Source organism: Gadus morhua, chromosome 22 (genome assembly GCF_902167405.1).
Source record: "Gadus morhua chromosome 22, gadMor3.0, whole genome shotgun sequence".
NCBI lineage: Eukaryota > Metazoa > Chordata > Actinopteri > Gadiformes > Gadidae > Gadus > Gadus morhua.
The window spans coordinates 3,322,852-3,344,282 of record NC_044069.1 but is presented as its reverse complement, the minus strand read 5'-3'; the positions used below and the strand labels follow the sequence as shown (position 1 = coordinate 3,344,282).

General features: G+C 48.1%; 2 protein-coding genes across 8 annotated transcripts in view; both read left to right on the top strand.

Annotated features, from left to right (window-relative positions):
- Positions 1 to 21,431, top strand: part of LOC115535444 (major histocompatibility complex class I-related gene protein) — a 142,320-nt gene that overhangs the window by 37,587 nt on the left and 83,302 nt on the right. The window lies entirely within an intron of this gene.
- The window catches only part of LOC115535437 (major histocompatibility complex class I-related gene protein-like), a 100,584-nt gene that overhangs the window by 62,112 nt on the left and 17,041 nt on the right, over positions 1 to 21,431 (top strand). Inside the window, exons 1-3 of one of the 3 annotated variants that reach the window (XM_030346642.1) lie at positions 4,817 to 4,889; positions 18,583 to 18,723; positions 19,902 to 20,168. In XM_030346642.1, the coding sequence (XP_030202502.1) occupies positions 4,832 to 4,889; positions 18,583 to 18,723; positions 19,902 to 20,168 (466 nt within the window). In that variant the 5' untranslated portion in view covers positions 4,817 to 4,831. Of the gene's footprint in view, positions 1 to 4,816; positions 4,890 to 18,582; positions 18,724 to 19,901; positions 20,169 to 21,431 lie in introns of those variants that run through there. The other 2 variants (XM_030346644.1, XM_030346643.1) reach the window with 2 other exon arrangements.

Here is a 21,431-nt window from a genome sequence, read left to right as displayed (position 1 = left end):
TGAGAGATACGGGGGCGGCAGTCTTTTATATTGTCAGACGTGTTACCTTGCTTTCTCTGATGAGTCATCACTTGGCTCTAGTGTGTTGGTGCAAGGCATTGAGATGGGTTTTGTGTCTGTGCCTCTCCATCAGATACACTTATAAACTGCCGTTTAGCACAGCGAGTGTTCAAAGTGGGCGTGCGCCAATCATTACCAGTGAGAGGTGTCACTTTTCTGTTGGGGAATGACATTGCTGGTGCCAGTTTTTGAGGTTTTTTTTTCGAGAATGAATGGAGTTATGTGGTTCAGGTTGTCGTGCCTACATCATATCGACAGTCGGTTATATCTCTGGCTTACGATCATCTCTGGTCTGGACATTTAGGGATCACAAAAACCTATGACTGAGTTTTGAAGCAATTCTTCTGGCCCGGGTTAAAAAGAGATGTAACCAGGTTTTGTCGCACCTGTCATGTATGTCAAGTTACAGGGAAGCCTAATCAGGTTATTAAACCTGCCCCACTTCACCCGATTCCGGCTATGGGGGAGCCGTTTGAGCACGTGCTGGTAGATTGTGTTGGTCCCCTGCCGAAAACAAAGTCTGGTAACCAGTTCCTGTTGACGATAATGTGTTTAGCTACACGGTACCCTGAGGCTATTCCTCTTAGGAAGATAACATCTCAGTCTGTAGTCAAAGCCCTTATCAAGTTTTACTCTACGTTTGGACTGCCTAAGATACAAACTAAGTACAAACTGATCAAGGTACTAACTTCCTTTCAGGTATATTCGAACAGGTGTTAAAATCATTGTCCATCTCTCACAGAACCTCAAGTGCTTATCACCCTGAGTCGCAGGGTGCCCTTGAAAGGTGGCATCCGACCTTCAAGTCTGTTTTGCGCAAGTACTGTCTGGAGAGTGTTAGAGACTGGGATGAAGGTGTTCCCCTAGCTCTATTCGCAGTCCGAGAAACAGTTCAAGAGTCACTGAGTTTTAGCCCAGCTGAACTGGTGTTTGGCCATGCAGTATGAGGCCCGTTGAGGGTGTTAAAGGAGCAGCTTATGTGTTGTCCTATGTGAGCAGGTTTAAAGAGCGGCTGCATGAGGCTTGCAGTGTCGCTAAGGAGTTCAATGTTGATTTAGTATTGATTTGGTATTTTTTTAGACTTCCTATAAGTGTGTTAGCTACAACTTTTTGCGTGTTGTTAAGTTCTTAACCAAGATTTAACCATACTATCTGTAACGGGAGTGGAAATATGTGCCTAATATCGGCCAGACGGACGGAGCAAACTGCCGTGGTATACACCCGTTGGGAACTGATAAGCCTGGTACATGGCTCAATATTCGGGATTCGACATGACATACCGAAGGAACTCGTACAGAGGAGACATCGGGGATCCCGTGCAGGGATGAAGTGAAACAATAGGAGGTTGGCGAGAACATGGAGAGAGACTTTTAAACCAGCCCTACCATCTATCACAATGGGAAATGTTTGCTGCCTAACGAACAAATGCGAAGAATTGGAAAGCCTGGTCAGGTACCAGAAATTGTACCGGGAGAGCAGCATCGTATGCCTGACAGAGAGGTGGCTGAGGGAAAACACGGCTGACTCCCTGATCAGTTTCACCGGCTTCAGGACAATACGAGCGGACAGGGACACCGGAGCGAGCGGTAAGCAGAAAGGAGGGGGGCTATTACTGCTCGTCAACAACAAATGGTGTAACCCTAATCATGCCACTGTCAAAGAACAGGTATGCAGCAAGGACATTGAACTTTAAGCGGTTAGTTTAAGGCCATACTACATACCCAGAGAGTTCACTGTGGTGATAGCCATTGTTGTTTACATTCCCCCATTTTCCAAGGCGGAAGTCGCGTGTGACGAGCTTCACACCGCTATCGCGAGACTTCGGTCGAAGTTCCCAGAGGCGTTCATTGTTGTGTCTGGAGATTTCAACCATGTCTGTCTCTCTAAGACTTTGCCCACTTTTAAACAGTTTATTGACTGTGCAACTAGAGGTGTTAAAACACTGGATCTCTTGTATGCAAATGTGAAAAATGCATACAAATGTACAGCACTGTCCCCTCTTGGTCGATCAGACCACGACATGCTACATCTCTCTCCCTCCTACACAACAGCTGTAAAGAGGCTGCCTGTCACCACCAGAAAATCAAGAGCCTGGCATCCTGAGGCTGATGAAGCCCTGAGGTGCTGTTTTGAGACAACAGATTGGGATGTGTTCTGTGAGGACTATGGGGAAGACATCGACGGCCTAACAGAATGCATTACCCATTACATCAATTTCTGTTATGATGACATCATGCCATCCAGGGTAATTTGTTGCTTCCCTAACAACAAACCATGGATAACCAGCAGACAGAAGGCCTTACTAAATGAGAAGAAAAAGGCTTTCAGGGAGGGCAACAGGAATAAAATCAAAGAACTTCAAAAGGAACTTAAGGTGAGGATTAAGGAGGGGAAAGAAGTATATCGGCCCAAACTGGAACAACAGTTGCAGCAGGATGGAGTGAAGCAGGTATGGGCTGGAATGCGAAAGATCAAGGGCATGAAGCAGAAGGGCAGGGCTAACCTCCTACTCCACCAGCAACCCCACCTATGACTCTCCATACTGCCCAGGTTAAGATGAGGCTGTACAGGCTGAAGCCAGGGAAAGCAGTGGGGCCCGAGGACATCAGCCCAAGGCTACTGAAGACTTGCTCTTCAGAGTTGTGTGGTATTCTTACACACCTGTTCAACCTGAGCTTGCGCCTACAGAAGGTCCCAAGGCTGTGGAAAACATCTTGCCTGGTACCTGTCCCAAAGAAGACCCATCCCACGCACCACAATGACGACAGACCAGTAGCGCTCACTTCACATATCATGAAGACATTTGAGAGACTTGTCCTCTCCTCACTCTGCACTAGTGTATCTACTCAAATGGACCCTTTACAGTTTGCATATCAGCCAACATCAGTGTCGATGATGCCCTCATTTACATGGTGCAGAGGGCATACATCATACATCTGTAAGGATAACATTCTTTGACTTCTCATCTGCCTTTAATACCATCCAGCCACGTCTGCTAGGGGAGAAGATGGAGATGATGAAGGTGGATCCATTACTGGTACTGTGGTGTTTGGACTACCTTTATCTCAGACCACAGTATGTGCGCCTACAGAACAATATTTCATGCACCATCCTCAGCAGCACAGGGGCTCCACAAGGAACTGTGCTGGCTCCATTCCTGTTCACCATTCCTGTACACAGCGGATTACAAACACAACACTAACAGCTGCTTCTTGCAAAAATATTCAGATGACACAGCTCTTGTTGGCCTCATTAAAGGGGGAAATGAGGAGGAGTACAGAGACACCATAGACAACTTTGTGGAGTGGAGTACACACAATAATCTCCATCTCAACACCACAAAGACAAAGGAGATAGTTGTGGATCACAGGAGGGGGAGGAGGAGGACTCAACCAACACCAATCAGCATCGGGGGCACTGTGGGGGAGATGGTCGCCAACCACAGGTACCTTGGTGTGCAGCTCGACAGTGAGCTGGACTGGAAAAGTCATGGAACTCATATGGAAGCGGTGTACAAGAAGGGATAAAGTTGACTCTTTTTCATGAGAAGACTACGGTCATTTAACATCTGCCATCCCCTACTCTGCACTTGTCTACCACTCAGTGGTGGCCAGTGCTCTGTTTTTCGCTGTGGCATGTTGGGGAGAAGGCGCCCGCAAAGCGGACAAAAACGGACTGGACAAGCTGATCAGGAAGGCCAGCTCAGTGGTCGGGGCTGAGCAGCTAAAGGTCCAGCAGGTGGCAGAGGCCAGAATCCTCAACAAACTGGCCTCAATAATGACTAACCCCACTCACCCACTCCACGCCCTGAAGGTGATCAAGAACAGCACCTTCAGTCAGAGACTAATTGCACCAATATGCAAAACGGAGCGGTACAGGAAGTCCTGTATACCAGCTGCCATACGGTTTTACAATGCACAAAAATGTTGGGTTATGTTGCGCAGAGGTTGCCAAAAATGCAAACATGTTATATGCAATCTAACAACTGCATATAGACTTATGGCATGTAAAAGAGTGACAGTATTGCGAAGTGAATAAAATAAATAAATAATAATAATAATAATTAAAATAAATAAATAATCTTTCTCTGCGGACCGGTACCAAATGACCCACGGACCGGTACCGGTCCACGGACCGGGGGTTGGGGACCGCTGTCTTAGATGACTGATCCTCAATTGGGTGTTAAGGCTTTTTCTAGCATCAGTCCTCTGTTGTGCTGCTGGGGCTGTTCCCTTGAGCAGATGTTGACGATTTCATCTCCGAACAGCACCGTCCTCTGTCTGAATGGTGTAAGACCTTGGATGGACTTCACTCAGAACTGTTGCTTTCTGTGCCCATGTGTTTGTCTTGTCTTTGAACCTCACTTGGTCTCCAGCATGCAGTTCAGTTAGGTTCCTTTGTCATTATAAAACTTCTGCTTAGCTTTTTGTTGCTCCTTGAACACCTTCACTCTGTTCCCCTCCTCTTTTTTCAGCAGGTTTTCCTGCATGCTTTCCCTCTGACGCAAATATGTCAGTGCCCACTAACTGGTATGGTTGGTCTGGCACAGGGTGTGGCATAAGTGGCTCGGCAGGATTGCTTGCTTGGTATTTCAGATATGTTGTGCAGTTACACATGCACCTCATTTGTCACATCCTGGTTGATCCGTGGCCAGTACATCACCTCACGTGCTCTTTTCCTGCATTTTTCAATGCCAAGATGTCCTGCATTGACCTTCTGGAGCATCTCTTTTCGTAGGCTCTTTGAGATTACTATTTTTCTTCCCTTGTAGATGATTTCGTCCACCACTGACAGCTCCGCTCTGCAGTTCCAGTACTCTTTGATGACAGGTGAGCAGTCTTGTCTAGTGTTGGACCATGCATCTATGATGGCTTTGCTCAGTGTTTTTAGAGTGTCATCTTTGTTAGCCTCAGTTTTTATGAGCTCCATTTTAAAATGTGCGATGGCCAGTGCACTTGTAATCATGTCCACATAAGCTTTCACACGTCATTCAGATTGGTGTTTGCTGTCTCCGACGGGTCAACAGCTCTTGGCCCGGTTTTCCCGAAACCTTCTTGAAGCCTTCCTAACGCTACGTCATTCGTAACCTCGACTTTAAGTTCTACCTTTACATCTCGCGTGTTTCCCGAAACGTTCTTTGCTACGAATCTCTTACGAACGTCATTCGTTGCTGACATTGTCCTTTGTCAGGATGATATATTTCAGAAATTATTCCACTTCGACAATCAGTCTCTCGTCGTCCATTTTGCCTCTGAGACCCTTTGATTGATTGACTGCTGACCTGGTGCCACCGGTCATGACGTTATGTTGATGTGAAGTTGTGATAGGCTACATGAGCTGAGTTTTATTTTGAAGATTGACCGAATGCTCTATGGCTTTTACTTTTTCACTTCCTGCCCCGGCTCGATCTGCTCTGTTGAAATTGAAACGGTTCAGCAATGGCTCGCGTAAAAAATAGAAATGCTACGGAATGGTAACGTCCCTTCTGGGACGCTGCTGAGCCGCTGTAAATGGTTTCATTGATTAGAGTGGCAGCGATCAGCAGCCGTTCCGCGGCGCTTACGTCCCCGGTGGAAATCAGGCTAGTGTTGTTGTTGTTGTTGCTAGCTAGCGCCGCCGCTTAGCATGTACTTCACAACTCTATTGTCCACTCGAGGCCCGAAAATAAACAGCGACGTAAGCGATTATGGCACGTTGCCGCATCGATGCTGAATCGTGCATGCCCCACATTGCGATGCATCGCCGAATCGATTATTGTGGACACCCATAATATTTATATATTTATTATATATGGATACCACCAGACCTGGAGGCAAAAAAGAAAAAAGGGTTGCGGCCATGTAACCCTTTGCTTTATTGACGTTCCCCAGGGAGTCGAGGAACAGGCCCACACATCAAAGGATTGCACGGGAACAGAACCTGTCAATAGATTACATCACACGAAAGGAGAGGAACAGGCAGGCAATAAATGCATCACACGAAACTCAAAGGTTTACACTTAGATGACCCAGAAGGAGAGTAGAAGGCAGGCAATATATGCATCACACAAAATAGTATCAAAACGTAAGTTCATAGATAGACGAAATCGTAACAACATGTAGATTCGGAAGGCTGGTGTCCGAGGAATCTGGAACACACCATAAGTTATTCAAAGTCATTAAAAAACGGTGGGCATAACAAAAACATAACCACATTTTGAGCATTAAGACAGGGTGCGCGTTAAAACATGTGCTTTATAAATACTGTAATAACCTCACCGGTGACATAACAATGTCCAGTCATAAGTACTTGAAGGAACTTAAGGGGCTACTCACACTAGGGCCGTTTGCCTGTCCCGTGCTGCAGTAAGATTCAGCACGAATCCCCCCCTCCCCCCGCTGGCCCGTTGTCACACTGCTCCCAAAGGCCGTGGCCTGGGCACGATTGCTCCTTCATACATACGCAGGGTTGCCAACAGTCACGCCCCTCTCACACTGTCACGCACACGCAAGAAATGTCACGCCAAAATAAAAAATCCTCCCGTTCATTTTCTGCGGGAGCAGACTAACAGCTGTAACATCTGCCTACCTACAACGTGATCACGGCAGTATTCTCTGATCGTTGATTCGCTGAAAACCACGCACCTGATACTAAGTTGCGTTTGAAAAGGTCAGAGAGAGTTCAGAGCCGGAGTCGGAGCCCACTGATGCGCGTTTGGGGATGGGTCGGTCGCGACCGATTCGTTCACAACGAACGAATCCCGATCGTGAACGACAAGAACTTGTTCCCCAAAACAAGAAGAACTGGTTCTTTGATTCTTTTTTTTTTAACATAAAACAAAAATATGGTCACGTAAATAAAATATACAAACAAACAGAGCTTCGTCTCCCCGCCACCTTATATCGATTGAGTCTACAACGTTCTCAAAGATTCAGCCAATGAGAGGTAGCAATGGTGTTGCCATGACACCTGGGTAAACAAATGACAAGGTGGTACCGTCGAATTTGCGCGCTTTCTCTGTCTGACGTATCTTGGGTCATACCATTCGACGTGGGGCCACTAATATATCCCCCTACATTTCCGAAAATAGACTTGCCCTCCATCTGTTTATTGGATAAACGCATTTCCCAATCCCATGAGCCTTTGCTCCATTCTACGTCAATTCAAGAACAAACAAAGAAATTAAACTGCAGTTCGTATTTTTTATTTATGACCATGAAAGTTCTGTAATGCCTGAATTATGAAGAATTAAATATAAAATAAAATAAAAATTATAAATATAAAACCATGAATGACATATAGAGAGTAAGCAAGTGGTATAAATATTGGTGGGACGTTTGCCTATACAAAATAGTATATCTTGTCGATTTCCACGGGGGGCAGAGCCTAGCCCAGGGTATATCTTGGGAAACTTAAGAATCGGGCAAGTGGCACTTTTAAATTCCCCAAATGATTCAAGGTGGCCCAGATTTTACATTTTGAAAAAGCGTTTCCATTCTTTAACTTTTTATACTAAACGAGGACTATTTTGTATAAAACATTTTTTTAGGGTTAAGGGTTGTCCAAAAAATTAGCCGCTCAAACTAATATTTTAGAGTCTCAATCCAGCCAAAGTCCCTGCATACGTCATTACATCGTAATACGATAAATACGTCATCACCAAGCGTCCTCGCCACCATAACAACAATGGAGAGCAACAACGTGTATATTGTCGTCGGCCCAAATTTCAAGTAAAGACTCGACTCCACTACCGCACCAACGTAAACCCACTCGTGAACCGCTTGCCGCCATTGTTTAAAATGGTTGTTGTGGGGAAGAAGGGCATGGACCTATAAAGAAAGAAGGGTTGTGCAAGGACTACGTCATCCAGTTCACGGTGCGTATCCGCGCGTGTCATCTCATTAGCATCTGTACTTAGGCCATGGCACACCCCTCCAAGTGTGCCGTGGCCAAGGGGCTGTTCCGTGCTGGAATACGGTGTGGGTGTCGGATTGACTCGGCTGCCAGATCGACTGGGGGTCCTGGATGCGCAATAATCAGTGTTGGGGTAGTTACTTAAAAAAAGTAATTTGTTACTTATTACTAGTTACCTCTGTAAATTGTAATGAGATTACTTTACGAGTTACTGCATTTTAAAAGTAACTTCACTACTTATTACTTTACGTTTCTTAATTTATTGTGTAGATGAATTGACAAACATAATAGCTCTATCATCACCTTGTGTTTATTGTATACATGTATACAAAATGACATATAAAACCATAGGAAACAACAATAAATCCACAACCAACAGGATAAAGGAGGCTGTGGTGGTCAATCAGTAGCAACAAGTTTCAAAACACAGCCTTTGGGAAACATGAGAACAAAACTAGCTTGTTATTAGATTCATGGTCAATAAAAATATAAAAATAAAGGTCACTTTATCCCTTAAAATTAAATCAAATGAACTTAAAAGGAAACAGAAATGCAATTAATTAAATAAGCAGAAAATTCCCGTCATCCCAAAAGCCCATAGTGATCGATTTAAGTTCAATCGATCACTATGATAGGCTAACGTGCCGAGGCAAGAATCCAATGCCACACAAACCTATAAAAGGTTTGCATGGCATAGGATTTCCCCTTGTTAATTTGGTTTGTGTAGAACCGAAAATCGGTTGCTATGGAAACGTGACGTGACGTCACACGTGAGTACTCTATTCACGGAGCATGGCTGACTCCGACCGCTACGCTAAGCTGCGCTGTTGCCCTTTCAACAAGTGGTAGCAGAGCCGCCGGCTATTTACCCGACTCTGCATTTAAACGCGCAGACTTAAACGGAGAACAAAAGTACGCCGTCGCTTGTTGTGTTGTGCTGACGAAGTGACTTCCCAAGCACTCTCACTGTGTTTTTAACAGGCCCCATCCAGAAAATAGGACTTGTGAAAAGTGGAATGGCATGCCAAACCAAACACTATTGACAGCGTGAGATTTTTAAGTGATTCGGTAAAGTGATGTACTGTTTATGCGATCCGTTTGAATTTTTTCGTGCCACAAATTGGAAATTATAACACAGCATGGTTAAATACTTTATAGATCATAACTTTACACACAGGCAAACACGGCTTGGGTAACGCAGGAAAGCGCGTTACTATAGTCTAGTAAAGTTGTGTAGTTACCGATATTTGAAATGTAATGCGTTACTTTACTTCGTTACCCATAAAAGTTATATCGTTACTGTAACGCGTTACTTTTTAACGGGTTACCCCCAACACTGGCAATAATGACGCACTTCCTGTAAATGCTGTCTTTTAAATGTGCATGCGCGTTTAATTAATTCCCAAGTTATTCCCAAGTATTAACGATCTCCTTTTGATTATTCTAATCTATGAATAATAATCGAATGTACAAATGATTGTTGCCTATACTGGGGTTATATGTAAAAGAAGAATCGGTTAACTCCATTCACTGAACGGGGCGATCCACTTTATTTCCAACGCTCCCAACACAGAGTCAAAACAGCGATCCACAAGCCGACACTTCCGTTCTACTCCTTCAGAATAATAGTCCCTAACAGGAACTGGGTTACATATGCATTCATCAGTGCTTTTAGACGTGTTTCCAATGGCTTTGTTTGTGCGAAAGAACGGGCTGCGTTCAATGAAATCAAAACCAAAACGGATTGAGCCTTCTTTTTATGTCCTGTGGCATCCCTCCACTTAAACCTCGGCCCGGACCAGCCCGAGGGTTGGTCCGGGATGGCCGATACCACCGTCACCCACCAGCCGGCGACTGAGAGCACCAACCGAACCCCAATCAGCGGGATGGGAGACACCTGGCTGGACAGCCAGGGAAAGACTTTAAAAGGCACTCAGGAGCAGACGGAAAGGGCCGACGAGTGACGGGACAGAAAGGGCCAACCCAGCCCTACCCTAGAGGTCCACGGAGATCCTAGGGGTAGCCGACCTGTCTGATTGTTAACCCTGTTATGCAATAAATGCCTTGGATGGCTTAACCCTCACTAATGAGCGTCATTTGTTCTTTGAACCCGGCTCATTCGAGGAGCGGGTTGCCACAGTCCATGATTGAGCCCCTTTTATAAACAACCCTTATGGGTTTTGTCCATTGGCTTGTGTCGATACGTCAAGTGTCTATACTTCATCTGTAAGCGCAGGACCCCGAGTCGATCTGGCAGCCGAGTCAATCTGGTACCCACAACGAATGGCGTGGTCACACGTTCTAGACATTAGTATGCAAATGAGCTCGGGCACACCGTGGCCCTAGTGTGAGTGGCCCCTTAGGGTGCACTCACACTAGGCCATCTGGCCGTGGCCTTGGCCGTTTTCACACCTAACCGTGCTCAAATCTGCCAGTGTGAGTGTGGCCAGTCTGGCCAGGCCAGGCCAACTTGGCCACTTGGGAGAGGTGTGCTGCTACGGTACGGGCCGCCACGGTACAGATGCTAATGAGCCGACACACGCACACGCACGGCTATGCAACCTGAGCTTGTTGACGTATAGTCCATGCGACGACCATGGACATAATAAAGGCGACGAGCCTTCTTTCCCATTAAACGGTAAACATGGCGTTAAGCGGTTCAACTGTTGGTTCACGTTGGTCCCATAGAGAAGTCCAGTGTCTGTTAGCCATTTGGGCAGATGATGCTATTCAGGCACAGTTGGAGAAGACCCACAAGAATTCCGATGTATTTGGGAGAATCCGCGACCATATGCAAAGTCGAGGACACCACCGAACAATGGCCCAGTGTCGGGACAAAGTTAAAAAGCTGCGGTTCCAATACCTGAAAGTGCGGGACGCACTACGCAGGTCAGGCTCCTCAGCTGAGGAAAAGGACAGTTTCCACTGGTACGACGCTGTCGACCAGATAATTGGCCTGAAACCTAGACGCTTGGTGATGACGTGTTACGACGTGATGACGTATGTACAAGAGCGTACCGTGGCCAGGCCACAGATGCGACGGCCAACGGGCACAGTTGCGACGGCCAACGGCCACGGCCAGATGGCCTAGTGTGAATGCAGGCCAGAGAACAATGGGGCCATTTGAGCACGGTTAGGTGTGAAAACGGCCAACGGCCACGGCCAGATGGCCTAGTGTGAGTGCACCCTTCATGTTACAAACCAGGTCGCTGAAACCCGTAACCAACGTCAAAAATCCACACCGACAACAACAAGTCTAATAGCCTTCGCCTTTTAAGGCTATCGCTATTGGGTTATCCCTAGGCGTGAGCAGTAGCACTGAAAAAATTGTAATCCCCGCCCACCAACAGCGTGGGCCTCAACGACGTCCGCAGTCCGCAGATATAGAAGGGCGCCGGCGGACTTTCTGCTCCCGTTTTCTTCAGCGTTCCTAGCATACTGAAAGATACGAACATGGACTCCAGGACAGTCAGCATCTGAAAGCAATGTAACACGGGTTACATCTTGCCTCATGACGGCCATGAAGTGTGCGAGGGCTGCCTGGGGCATGAACATGCCCTCTTGGCGCTCTCGCCGCTCTGCCTGTGTCAGCATTGTAAGACGCTGTCGATGGAATGCCGACAGCGCAGGGCCGACACTGCCGCCGCCATCGTTGAAGGTGCAGACGACTTCACCGTCCCGCTCAACGATGCCCTCTCCCTCCTTGTGGGCTCGGAGTCGGACGACTCCGTCTGCGGCGATGAGGGGGCGTCTCCCCCGGCTTCCCCTCTCCGGATGGAGGGGTCGGAGCCCGGGGCAGCAGCATTGCCCGTCTCTCTTCCGGGCATTATCCCCAGGGCAGCCGCAAACCTCGGCCTTGCGGTGCCCATGCCTCAGGCCCCCCGACACCCGGACCAGCTGCATGGAATCTGGGGGCTCGAGGCCGCAACACGCCCCCCCCTTCTCGACCCGATCTGGCCGATTGTAACGTGCACGTTTGGCTGAACCCAAGTGCACAGACTGGCGACGAGCGTGGAACAGAGTCAATAGTTTATTTCGTAGACAGGCGAGTAGTCAGACAAGCAGGGATCAGGAACCAACGGGGTAGTCAGACAGGCGGGGATCAGGAACCGGCAGGAGAGTCAGACAGGCGAGGATCAGGAACCAGAAGGAGAGTCAGACAGGCAGGGATCAGGAACCGGCAGGAGAGTCAGACAGGCGAGGATCAGGAACCAGAAGGAGAGTCAGACAGGCAGGGATCAGGAACCGGGAGAATAGTCAGACAGGCAGGGATCAGAGAGCAGGCAGGAGCGGTGGTAGGTCAGGAGTAGAATCGCGGGAAAGCACTGTGAAACACAAGAGACAATCTGGCAGGGAATGTTTGGGAGGAGAGGACTGATATAGGGGAAACACAGGTGAAGGTGGTTGGGTTAATTGGGAGTGATCAGGGTGGCAGGCAGGTGAATGAGAAAACCAGGGGCGGATCATGACACCGATGTTTCCCGCCATCAGTCCATACTTCAGTGGGGCTGCGGCGGAGCCCGGGAAGCTCGGAGCCTCGATGAAAATGTTCATCCAGGTCACGAAGACGGAGGGTCTGACGGACCGGGGTTACAGGGCAGTACCGCCGCTGAATCCCGCTCTGTGCGCTGTCTTTGGAGTGAGGCCGGGGCTCGGCGGCCGCCGCCCCCTCCCAAAGACCAGCTGACGGCCAAGCTCACAGGGCGCATCAGTGCATGATGCAGCAGGAGGCTGTCATGAACAACATCGCTGGCATATGACATCTCCAACATGGCGGCCGACCCTCTTCGTCTGGCCGAACGGGCAGTCGACGTGGCGAAAGCTGCCGGCGTCATCCTCTGCCTCTGCTCCACCGGTGCGGTGACAGCGGCCCGGACGGCGGCGTGGCAGCATCTCATCCAGAGGAACCTGTGATTACAGCAGACCTCAGACATCCCTGAGCCAATGAGGCGGCAGCTGTTGGAGTGCCCATCAGCCCGGACGGGCTGTTTGGGCCCCACCTGTCGTCCATGGTGGACGAGATGCAGGCTGCTTCCGAGGAGGCAGAGAAGTTCCGGTGACACGTCTCACGCCCTCCGCCTCCGCCCTGGCAGCAGCGCTCCGCCCCGGGTTCCCGTCGCCGCCATGGGCCTTCGGCCACAGTCACGGCGCCGCCGGCAGCTCCTTCTGGCCGGGCAACGTGCTCATGGGGCAATGCCCCGCCCCACAAGCGCCGGCGAAGACTATGATGGGGTGAGGGAGAAGCGCGTGACGGCGAGGAAACAACGGCTCTTTTAAGAGCCACCCACCTCTTTATTAAAGACGGCTGTTTCCTCCACACATCCCAGTTAACTCCGGAGCCTATCGGCTCGGCCATAACTGTTACACACGTGTCTCCCGCTACATATGGACAGGCCGTCGATAAAACTCGTATTATCGATCGAGCCAGCCTTTCATTGCTTTTTAAAAGGCAACCCGCCCGGCTTACCAGCCCCGCCCGCCTCCATCGCAGGCGGCGGCGAGCGGCCAGCAAGAGCCTCGGACAGTGGGCTCATGGGGCGATGCCCCGCCCCACAAGCGCCGACTATTACGGCGCAAGGGAATAGCGTGTGACAGCGGGGAACGCCTCTTTGCTCAAGACGGCTGTTTTCTCCCCACACAGTTAACGCCGGAGCCTGCCGGCCCGACCATAACTGTTTCACACGCATCTCTCACCACATATAGGCAGGTCGTCAATAAACCTTGTATTATTGATTGAGCCAGACCTTCATTGCCTTTACAGGGGCAGCCTCGCCCAGCTTACCAGCCCCGCCCGCCTCCATCGCAGGCTGCGGCGAGTGGCCAGCAAAGGCCTCGGGCAGCGGGCTCATGGAGCGATGTCCCGCCCCACGAGCGCCGGCTATTACGGGGCGAGGGAGGAACATGTGACAGCGAGAAACACCTCTTTACTTGTGGGGATTGTGGAAACAGCTCTGTCGTCCAAGGATCAACAGCTGTCACTTTTGGCGGAGCTCCAGCAGTTTCTAGCGAAAAAAGTGAAAACAGGAGGGCTGAGACCGATTCTCGATCTAGCCCTATTCAACAAATGCATAACATTCTTCAACAAATGCATCGTGGAGAGGCCGTTTCACATGTTAACAATCAGACGAGTGTTACAGTGTGTAAAGCCGGGCGACTGGTTCACCTCAATAGATTTGAAGGACGCCTACTTCCACGTCACAGTGATCCCCAAACACAGGAAATTCCTGTGTTTCTCGTTCCAAGGGTCACACTACCAGTACAACCGTCTCCCGTTCGGCTATTCTCTAGCACCACGAACGTATTCCAAGTGTGTGAGACGGCTCTCCGGCCGATTCACGCAACAGAAATGAGAGTACTGTTCTACTTGGACGATCTGCTTTTGATGGCTCGCTCCAAGGAGGAAGCAGCTATTCAAACAAAAAAGCTGGTGATTCACCTGCAGAATTTAGGCTTCGCCATAAATTGGAAGAAGAGCTCCCCCCTCCCCTCACAGAGTGTGATGTATTAGGGGGTAGAGCTGGATTCAGTTGTAATGAGAGCACGGCTCTCACAGCAGAGGATGGAGACGCTGTGGTCTCTCCTCCGCCGCTGTTCCCCGGGCAGCGTCGTGACAGCCCTCTCTGTCATGAGGCTGCTGGGCATGATGTCCGCCGCTCACACGGTGGTGCCGCTGGGGCTGCTTCACATGAGGCGGCTGCAGAGATGGTTTTCTCGCCTGCGCCTCGACCCGGTGCACCAACGGCGGCGCAAATGGACCATTCCCCTATCAGTGGGCCCCGATTTGACCCACTGGGGCAATCCCCAAACTCTTGCGAGAGGGGTGCCGTTGGGCAGAGCAACGTCACACATCTCGGTGTTCACGGATGCTTCTCTGTCGGGTTGGGAAGGAACATGCGAGTTTCACGTGGTGGGCGGCGTTTGGCCCCCCCCGTGACCATGCATATAAATGCATTGGAGCTCCTCACTGTGTTGAAAGTGGTCCAACACTTTGCCCCATCGTTGACAAATCAACATGTAATGATTTGCACGGACAACAAGGCGACAGCGGCATACATATATCGCCAAGGGGCCGTGCGCACGGCACAGCTGCTGAGCATAGCGAGACAGCTGTTATGCTGGGCGCACACGCACTTGCTCTGCATCAGAGCAGCGTACATCCCCGGCAACACACGAGTGCACCGTGGTTTCCCTGCCTCCAGCGTCTGCTCTCGGGGCCACCGAAGGAACTCCCTTGGCGGCGGGACGCTCTCCCACAGGCAGGGGGAGCAATCATAGATTACCCAGAGATCGGCCAGCGCTTGTGGGCCTGGCCGCTGAACGCGAGCGCCTAGAGGGTCTCGGCCTCTCCCAGGAGGTAGTACGGACCATCCAGGGTGCTAGAGCTGACTCCACCAGAGCGTGTTACTAAATGGGCGGCTTTCCAGAAATGGTGCACGGAGAGAGGTTGTGATCCCATCTCCTGCCTTTTGCCGCGTGTGCTCTCTTTCCTCCAGACGCTGATGGAAAGAGGGCTGGCCTTCAGCACGGTTAAGACGTACGCGGCTGCTGTTTGATCATGCCACGAAGGCTTCGGGGATAAAACAGTTTTTAGTCACCCCTTAATGAAGCGCTTCCTAAAAGGTATGAGGAGAGAGAGACCCGTGACGCGCTCTCTCACTCCACAATGGGATTTAACACTGGTGCTGCGCACACTGGTTAAAGCCCCATTTGAGCCTCTTGACCGGGTGCCCCTCAAGTTTGTGTCAGCCAAGACAGCTTTGCTGCTGGCCCTGACGTCAGCTAAGAGAGTGAGCGACCTGTCTGCACTCTCTGTAGCCCCTTCTTGTCTTAGAATACAAGAAGACGGCAGTTCGGCCATATTACGCCCGAACCCGGCTTTTACACCCAAGAGCATTACTAGCTCGTTCAGATCGAGAACAATAACACTCAATGGTTTCTCTCTCCCTCCTCATCAATCTGAGGAGGAGGCAACAGCCCATCTCTTGTGCCCTGTACGCGCGCTTGCCTGTTATGTGAAGCGCACGGAGGCTCTGCGCAAATCTCAACAGTTATTTGTGCATTACAGAGAACATTCCCAGGGCCTCCCCCTGACGAAACAACGGCTGTCACATTGGCTGTGTGATGCTATCACACAGGCTTATGTGTCAGCGGGGGCAGAGCTGCCTGAGACTATCAGAGGTCACTCGACCAGAGGAATATCGTCCTCTGTCGCTCTGCAAAGAGGGATGCCTATGGAGGATATCTGCACAGCAGCCTCCTGGGCTTCCCCATGCTCTTTTATTAGGTTTTACCTAAGAGACATGACGAGCCTCTCTATGACACACTCAGTTCTATGTTAAACAATGTGAGGAGGAGTCAAATATTCATGCTGAGAGCTTTTGTGTCTTATCAGACACATTGGAGCTGCTCGTTGATGACGTGCCGTTGGACGCATCACGTATGTTATGCTACGTCTGACGCATGATACTAGCGCGTATGTAGCTGTGTTTCTGGTACTGATCGGGACCAATGAGGCATAGACTAAATCGTGCTTCGCCCTTTAACCCAATAGCGATAGCCTTAAAAGGCGAAGCCTATACGACATAGAACGATACTTACGTATTGTAACTCTAGATTCTATGAGTATAGGTGCAGCCTTTTACAGTGGTGTAGTCCAGGGTATACGCGGGTATACGGCGTATACCCACTTATTTTTCAGTCAGCATTGCGTATACCCACTTCTAAACCCCCCCAGATGCGTACCATTCAGTAGTATCTGCAAGCGAAATCGCGCACTTTTCCCCGGTGAAGCCATGACCCACGCTACTCTGCAACTTATTGGCCAATACTCGCTGCCTTTACTGATTAGATTGGTTAACTGTAGGCATGACGACGAATGAGCCAATCGGAGGGAGAGAAAGGCGGGTCATGCCGAAGTAAATATCGCGAAAGACAAATTTACTTTTACAATGATTTTCTATAATAATCCGGTAAAATGAAGCGAGCTATCCAAACAAAAATTTCATTTGACAATTTCAAACGTCCTCGCGAATCAAAATCAGCCAGCAGCTCAGCAGTTAATGTTAGCGATCGTACACCGGTACAGTTACCGTCGACGCCCGCTCTGCCCCCCGCCCCCGTCGGAGAGGAGGCTGTTTGAGACCTGGTTGAAGAGCCATCGGGCTGCCTCTTCTGTGCGTTCTAGACAGTGCAGTGTGAAAACTCCTGCAGAAAGCAAGTCTGTCTGGAATATACTGTAGTATGATCATAGTTAGAAACCCAGTACTGGGCTCAGAGAGCATATCACAGTTGATGTGTTGTAAATGCATTTATATTTTTTCTTTGTAAACTAAATATTGTTGTTTTGTTACATATTGTTTTGTTGAATAATTTGAATGATGATGTTCAATCATCATATGATATTTATATATATATTGATATTATACATATCTAACGAGATGATTGTTGTGGAAGAGAAATAATCTAATGTTTAATCTAAGGTGAAATATGAATAAGGATGCAGTATCACTGAAATGACTTTAGTATGTTATTTATTTAAATAACATTCTACATAAGTAGTATTTTATTTAAATAAATGTTCAAAAAATTACTGAAACACCATGTTTGCCTCATCTATATTTTACATTCATGCTGGCTGCCTGTGTGACCAGTAATACCTACTGCTCCTGATCAAGTCATGTTAATTTCATAATAGTGGCACACTCTGGCCCATGCTATGTGTTGCGAATCAGCTGTTCAAAGACACCGTTTACAAAATAAATTACTGATTTGCCATGTGAGAGAATAAGTGTCCTTCCAGGAATAAGGAATAGTTGTCTCTCACTAGTCTGTGGGCCAGTATTTGTTTAGTCATTTCATAATCCTTCCTCCCTGAGATCTAGCAGCAGAAATTATGTGCCAATGTAAGTAAACTAAAAAGAGTAGTCTCAAATATCACTGTTTCTAAAAAAAAAAGGGTGTTTTTCTGGGCTGCGTTAAAAAAAGGGCAAACATTTAGAGTATACACACTTCTCCAGGGATCACTACACCACTGGCCTTTTAAGTGTCAGCCTCATTGTCCTTTAAATAGCTGAAGAAAAGCTGTTTATTGGGAGCAGAACGTCCGCCGGCGCCCTCCTATATCTGCGGACTGCGGACGTCGTTGAGGCCCACGCTGTTGGTGGGCGGGGATTACACATTTTTCAGTGCTACGGCTCACGCCTAGGGATAACCCAATAGCGATAGCCTTAAAAGGCTGCGCCTATACTCATAGAATCTAGAGTTACAATACGTAACTATCGTTACCCGGGCAACCCCCAACCCGGTCCCTTCAACGTGCAAGCCCCCACCCTCCTGTTCCCCCAAGCCCCTCCCCCAGCTGACCTTATGATTCACCCCCCACACTGATTGACAAGTTGAACATTCCAATGAATGCACATAGAACAACTGGCATAACGGACAACGAAATACAACGAAATACAACGCAACGCATAATACACAAACTCTTTAATTGTCCCAGTGTCGCTACAATAGATTTGACTTGATGAGCATTTTACAATGCTGCGTGTGTGTGTGCGTGTGTGTGTGTGTGTGTGTGTGTGTGTGTGTGTGTGTGCGTGTGCGTGTGCGTGTGTGTGGACTCGTTCGCAGGTTTCCTGGTCAGTCGTCTAAATGCTGGAGTCGGAGACACGTCTCTGTGGATAATCTCACCGAGCAGTTCTTCTGAATACATCGATATGAAGGCGATAATAGGGCTGCTGCTGTTGGTCTTTGGCCACGGTGTGTCCTCAGGTAAGACTGACTCATGTTTTTACTTTTCAAAACGATCTTTCCAAAAGGTTCGTTTATGGTCCCTGAAGAGACGATGCTTAGATTCCCTAATTTGGTTGAAAAGTATTTGAGTATCCTCTCTAATGAGTTTAAATTAATCCACAACATGATTAATCCACAACTTTTACTGTGAGTATTTAAACTAATATAAGAACATTTATTTTGGGTTCGAACTGTGTAAACGAAACCAGCGCACTGGTTTGATGACGTCGTTCCTAAATGTACAATTTATTATCAGAACCAAACATTAAACTCGGATTGGAGGGAATCCGATGTCTACTTTTAGTCTACTTTTATATTATCACTCAGAGATAACTTATTATTAAGTTGTCAACGTTCCTGGAGAATCATCACGCACGCGCACACATGCACATGCAGACGCACAATAATATAATTATTATCATTGCTATCAATATATTATTATCAAATATAATAATTATATTATTTATTATTATCATTCCAATGATAGCAATGTGAAGGTTAAAATGCCGGCATCGAATACAGAAATGCAGCAATTTACTTACTTGCTAATACAAATTTTTATAAAACATTGAATAATAGTTTATTATTCATGTCAGCATGAGTGATTAAGAGGCAGCAGGTTGTGTTATTTGAAGGTCTGGTCAGCCAGTGCTGTGGGCTACAGTGAGATGTTTGGATGTCAATAAGATCAAACTGAAGGTTCCTACATTACCTGGACGGCCAGGGGGCGGAGCCATGTGACAGGGGGCGGGGCCATAGGACAGGGGGAGGGGCCATGTGCATTCCAGTGTAGAGGGATGGACACGTCTGTCTGTCTATAGTAATGAACTGTATTAACCTCTCCGTCTGTCTGTCTCTCTGTTTGTCTTTCTACAGTAATGTACAGTCTTAACCTGCCTGTCTGTCTGTCTACAGTGATGTACCGTATTAACCTGTCTGTCTGTCTGTCTACAGTAATGTACAGTCTTAACATGCCTGTCTGTCTGTCTACAGTGATGTACCGTATTAACCTGTCTGTCTGTCTGTCTACAGTGATGTACCGTATTAACCTGTCTGTCTGTCTGTCTACAGTAATGTACAGTCTTAACATGCCTGTCTGTCTGTCTACAGTGATGTACCGTATTAACCTGTCTGTCTGTCTGTCTGTCTGTCTACAGTGATTCACTCTCTGCATTATTTCTACACGGCGTCCTCTGGACTCTCAACCTTCCCAGAGTTTGTTGCTGTTGGGATGCTGGATGAAGTTCAGATTGGGTACTATGACAGCAACAGTAAGAGAATAGTAATGAGACAGGACTGGATGGAGCAGTTCTTGAGAGAACATCCAGGTGAACTTGAGAGGAACACTGGACGGGCTCTGGGTGCCCAGCACAGCCTCAAAGCTGAAATTGTGAATCTGAAGAGAGCTTTTAACCAGACAGGAGGTACGTTTATATCTAATGTCACATATCTCAAATATAGATATCCATCATTTAACCCCAGAATAAAGTTACACAACACACACACAGGCACGCACGCACGCAAGCACGCACATACAAGTAGTCAGTGTGGCATTACACAGTGTGGTAGTACTCAGTGTAGCAGTACTCAGTGTAGTAGTAGTCAATGTAGCAGTACTCAGTTTAGTAGTACTCAGTGTACTCAGTGTTTGTATATACATTTCAAAAGAGAGATGGCCTGTTGTATGTTTGATCTTGAGTGTCCAGAATCCCAATATTAAATCAATATTATTTTATCACAGTATTATCTAATGCTAGATATGTCTCATCTCATAAATCAATGACAATTATTCTAAAAGTTTGTAGTTAACATGACAGAATGGCCTCCAAAATACAAATATAATTAAATTCACAGAAAACGTAACATGACATATAGTTAATGGAGGTAACCGTTTCGGTTCATGCTTTTATTGAATGAATAAGTCAAACACCGCGCACAGCATTATGGGCTTCAGCATAACATGACAATGACACTAGGTGTCGCTAGATGCTCAATAATCAACATCCATAACATCTTCCTTCCTTTAGATTAATGTTCTGTTATTATTACACTTCGAACTCTTCACTTCTCAATCACGATTACAGGCTGTAATAACATAACTCTGTATCAACAACCTCTTGTTATTATAGTATCACATAAGGGCAGCGATCACCCACCTACTCCCTAGTTGAACCCATGTTCTCATGTCCCGTACTTGTTAGTGCATGTGGGCTCTGGTTGAGCCTCCGTTCCACCAAAGTCACCGGTTCAGTCTTTGAGGTGGCCGTGAGAGGCGGCCGCTACCTGTGGAGACTGCCTGGCCCGCTGTGCTTCCCCGGTGTCAGGCACATTCCCGGCAGCGCTGTACTCGGGGTGGGCGAAGCCAGACTGCTTGGGGGGGGGGGGGGGGAGGGGGCGGTGTGTCTTCGGTCCCTTCTGTTTCGCCCTGGCCTGACCCATGCCTGGTCTCGGCTGCGGCTGACTTCCCAGTCATATGACCCTGTTCAGGACCGTTCTGCTCTGGCCTACCGATTGGCTGTGCTTCAGCTGAGTGCTCTGCCACCCGAAGATCCACACGGTTGCGTCTGTGAAGTGTGCCGTTAACATCCACGTCGAATGAGCGAGAAGCGATTTTTCTGGATGCATTGGCCCAGTGCGATCACCTGGTAGCGGTTTCATTCTGATCCGATCTCTCACGATCAGCTCTT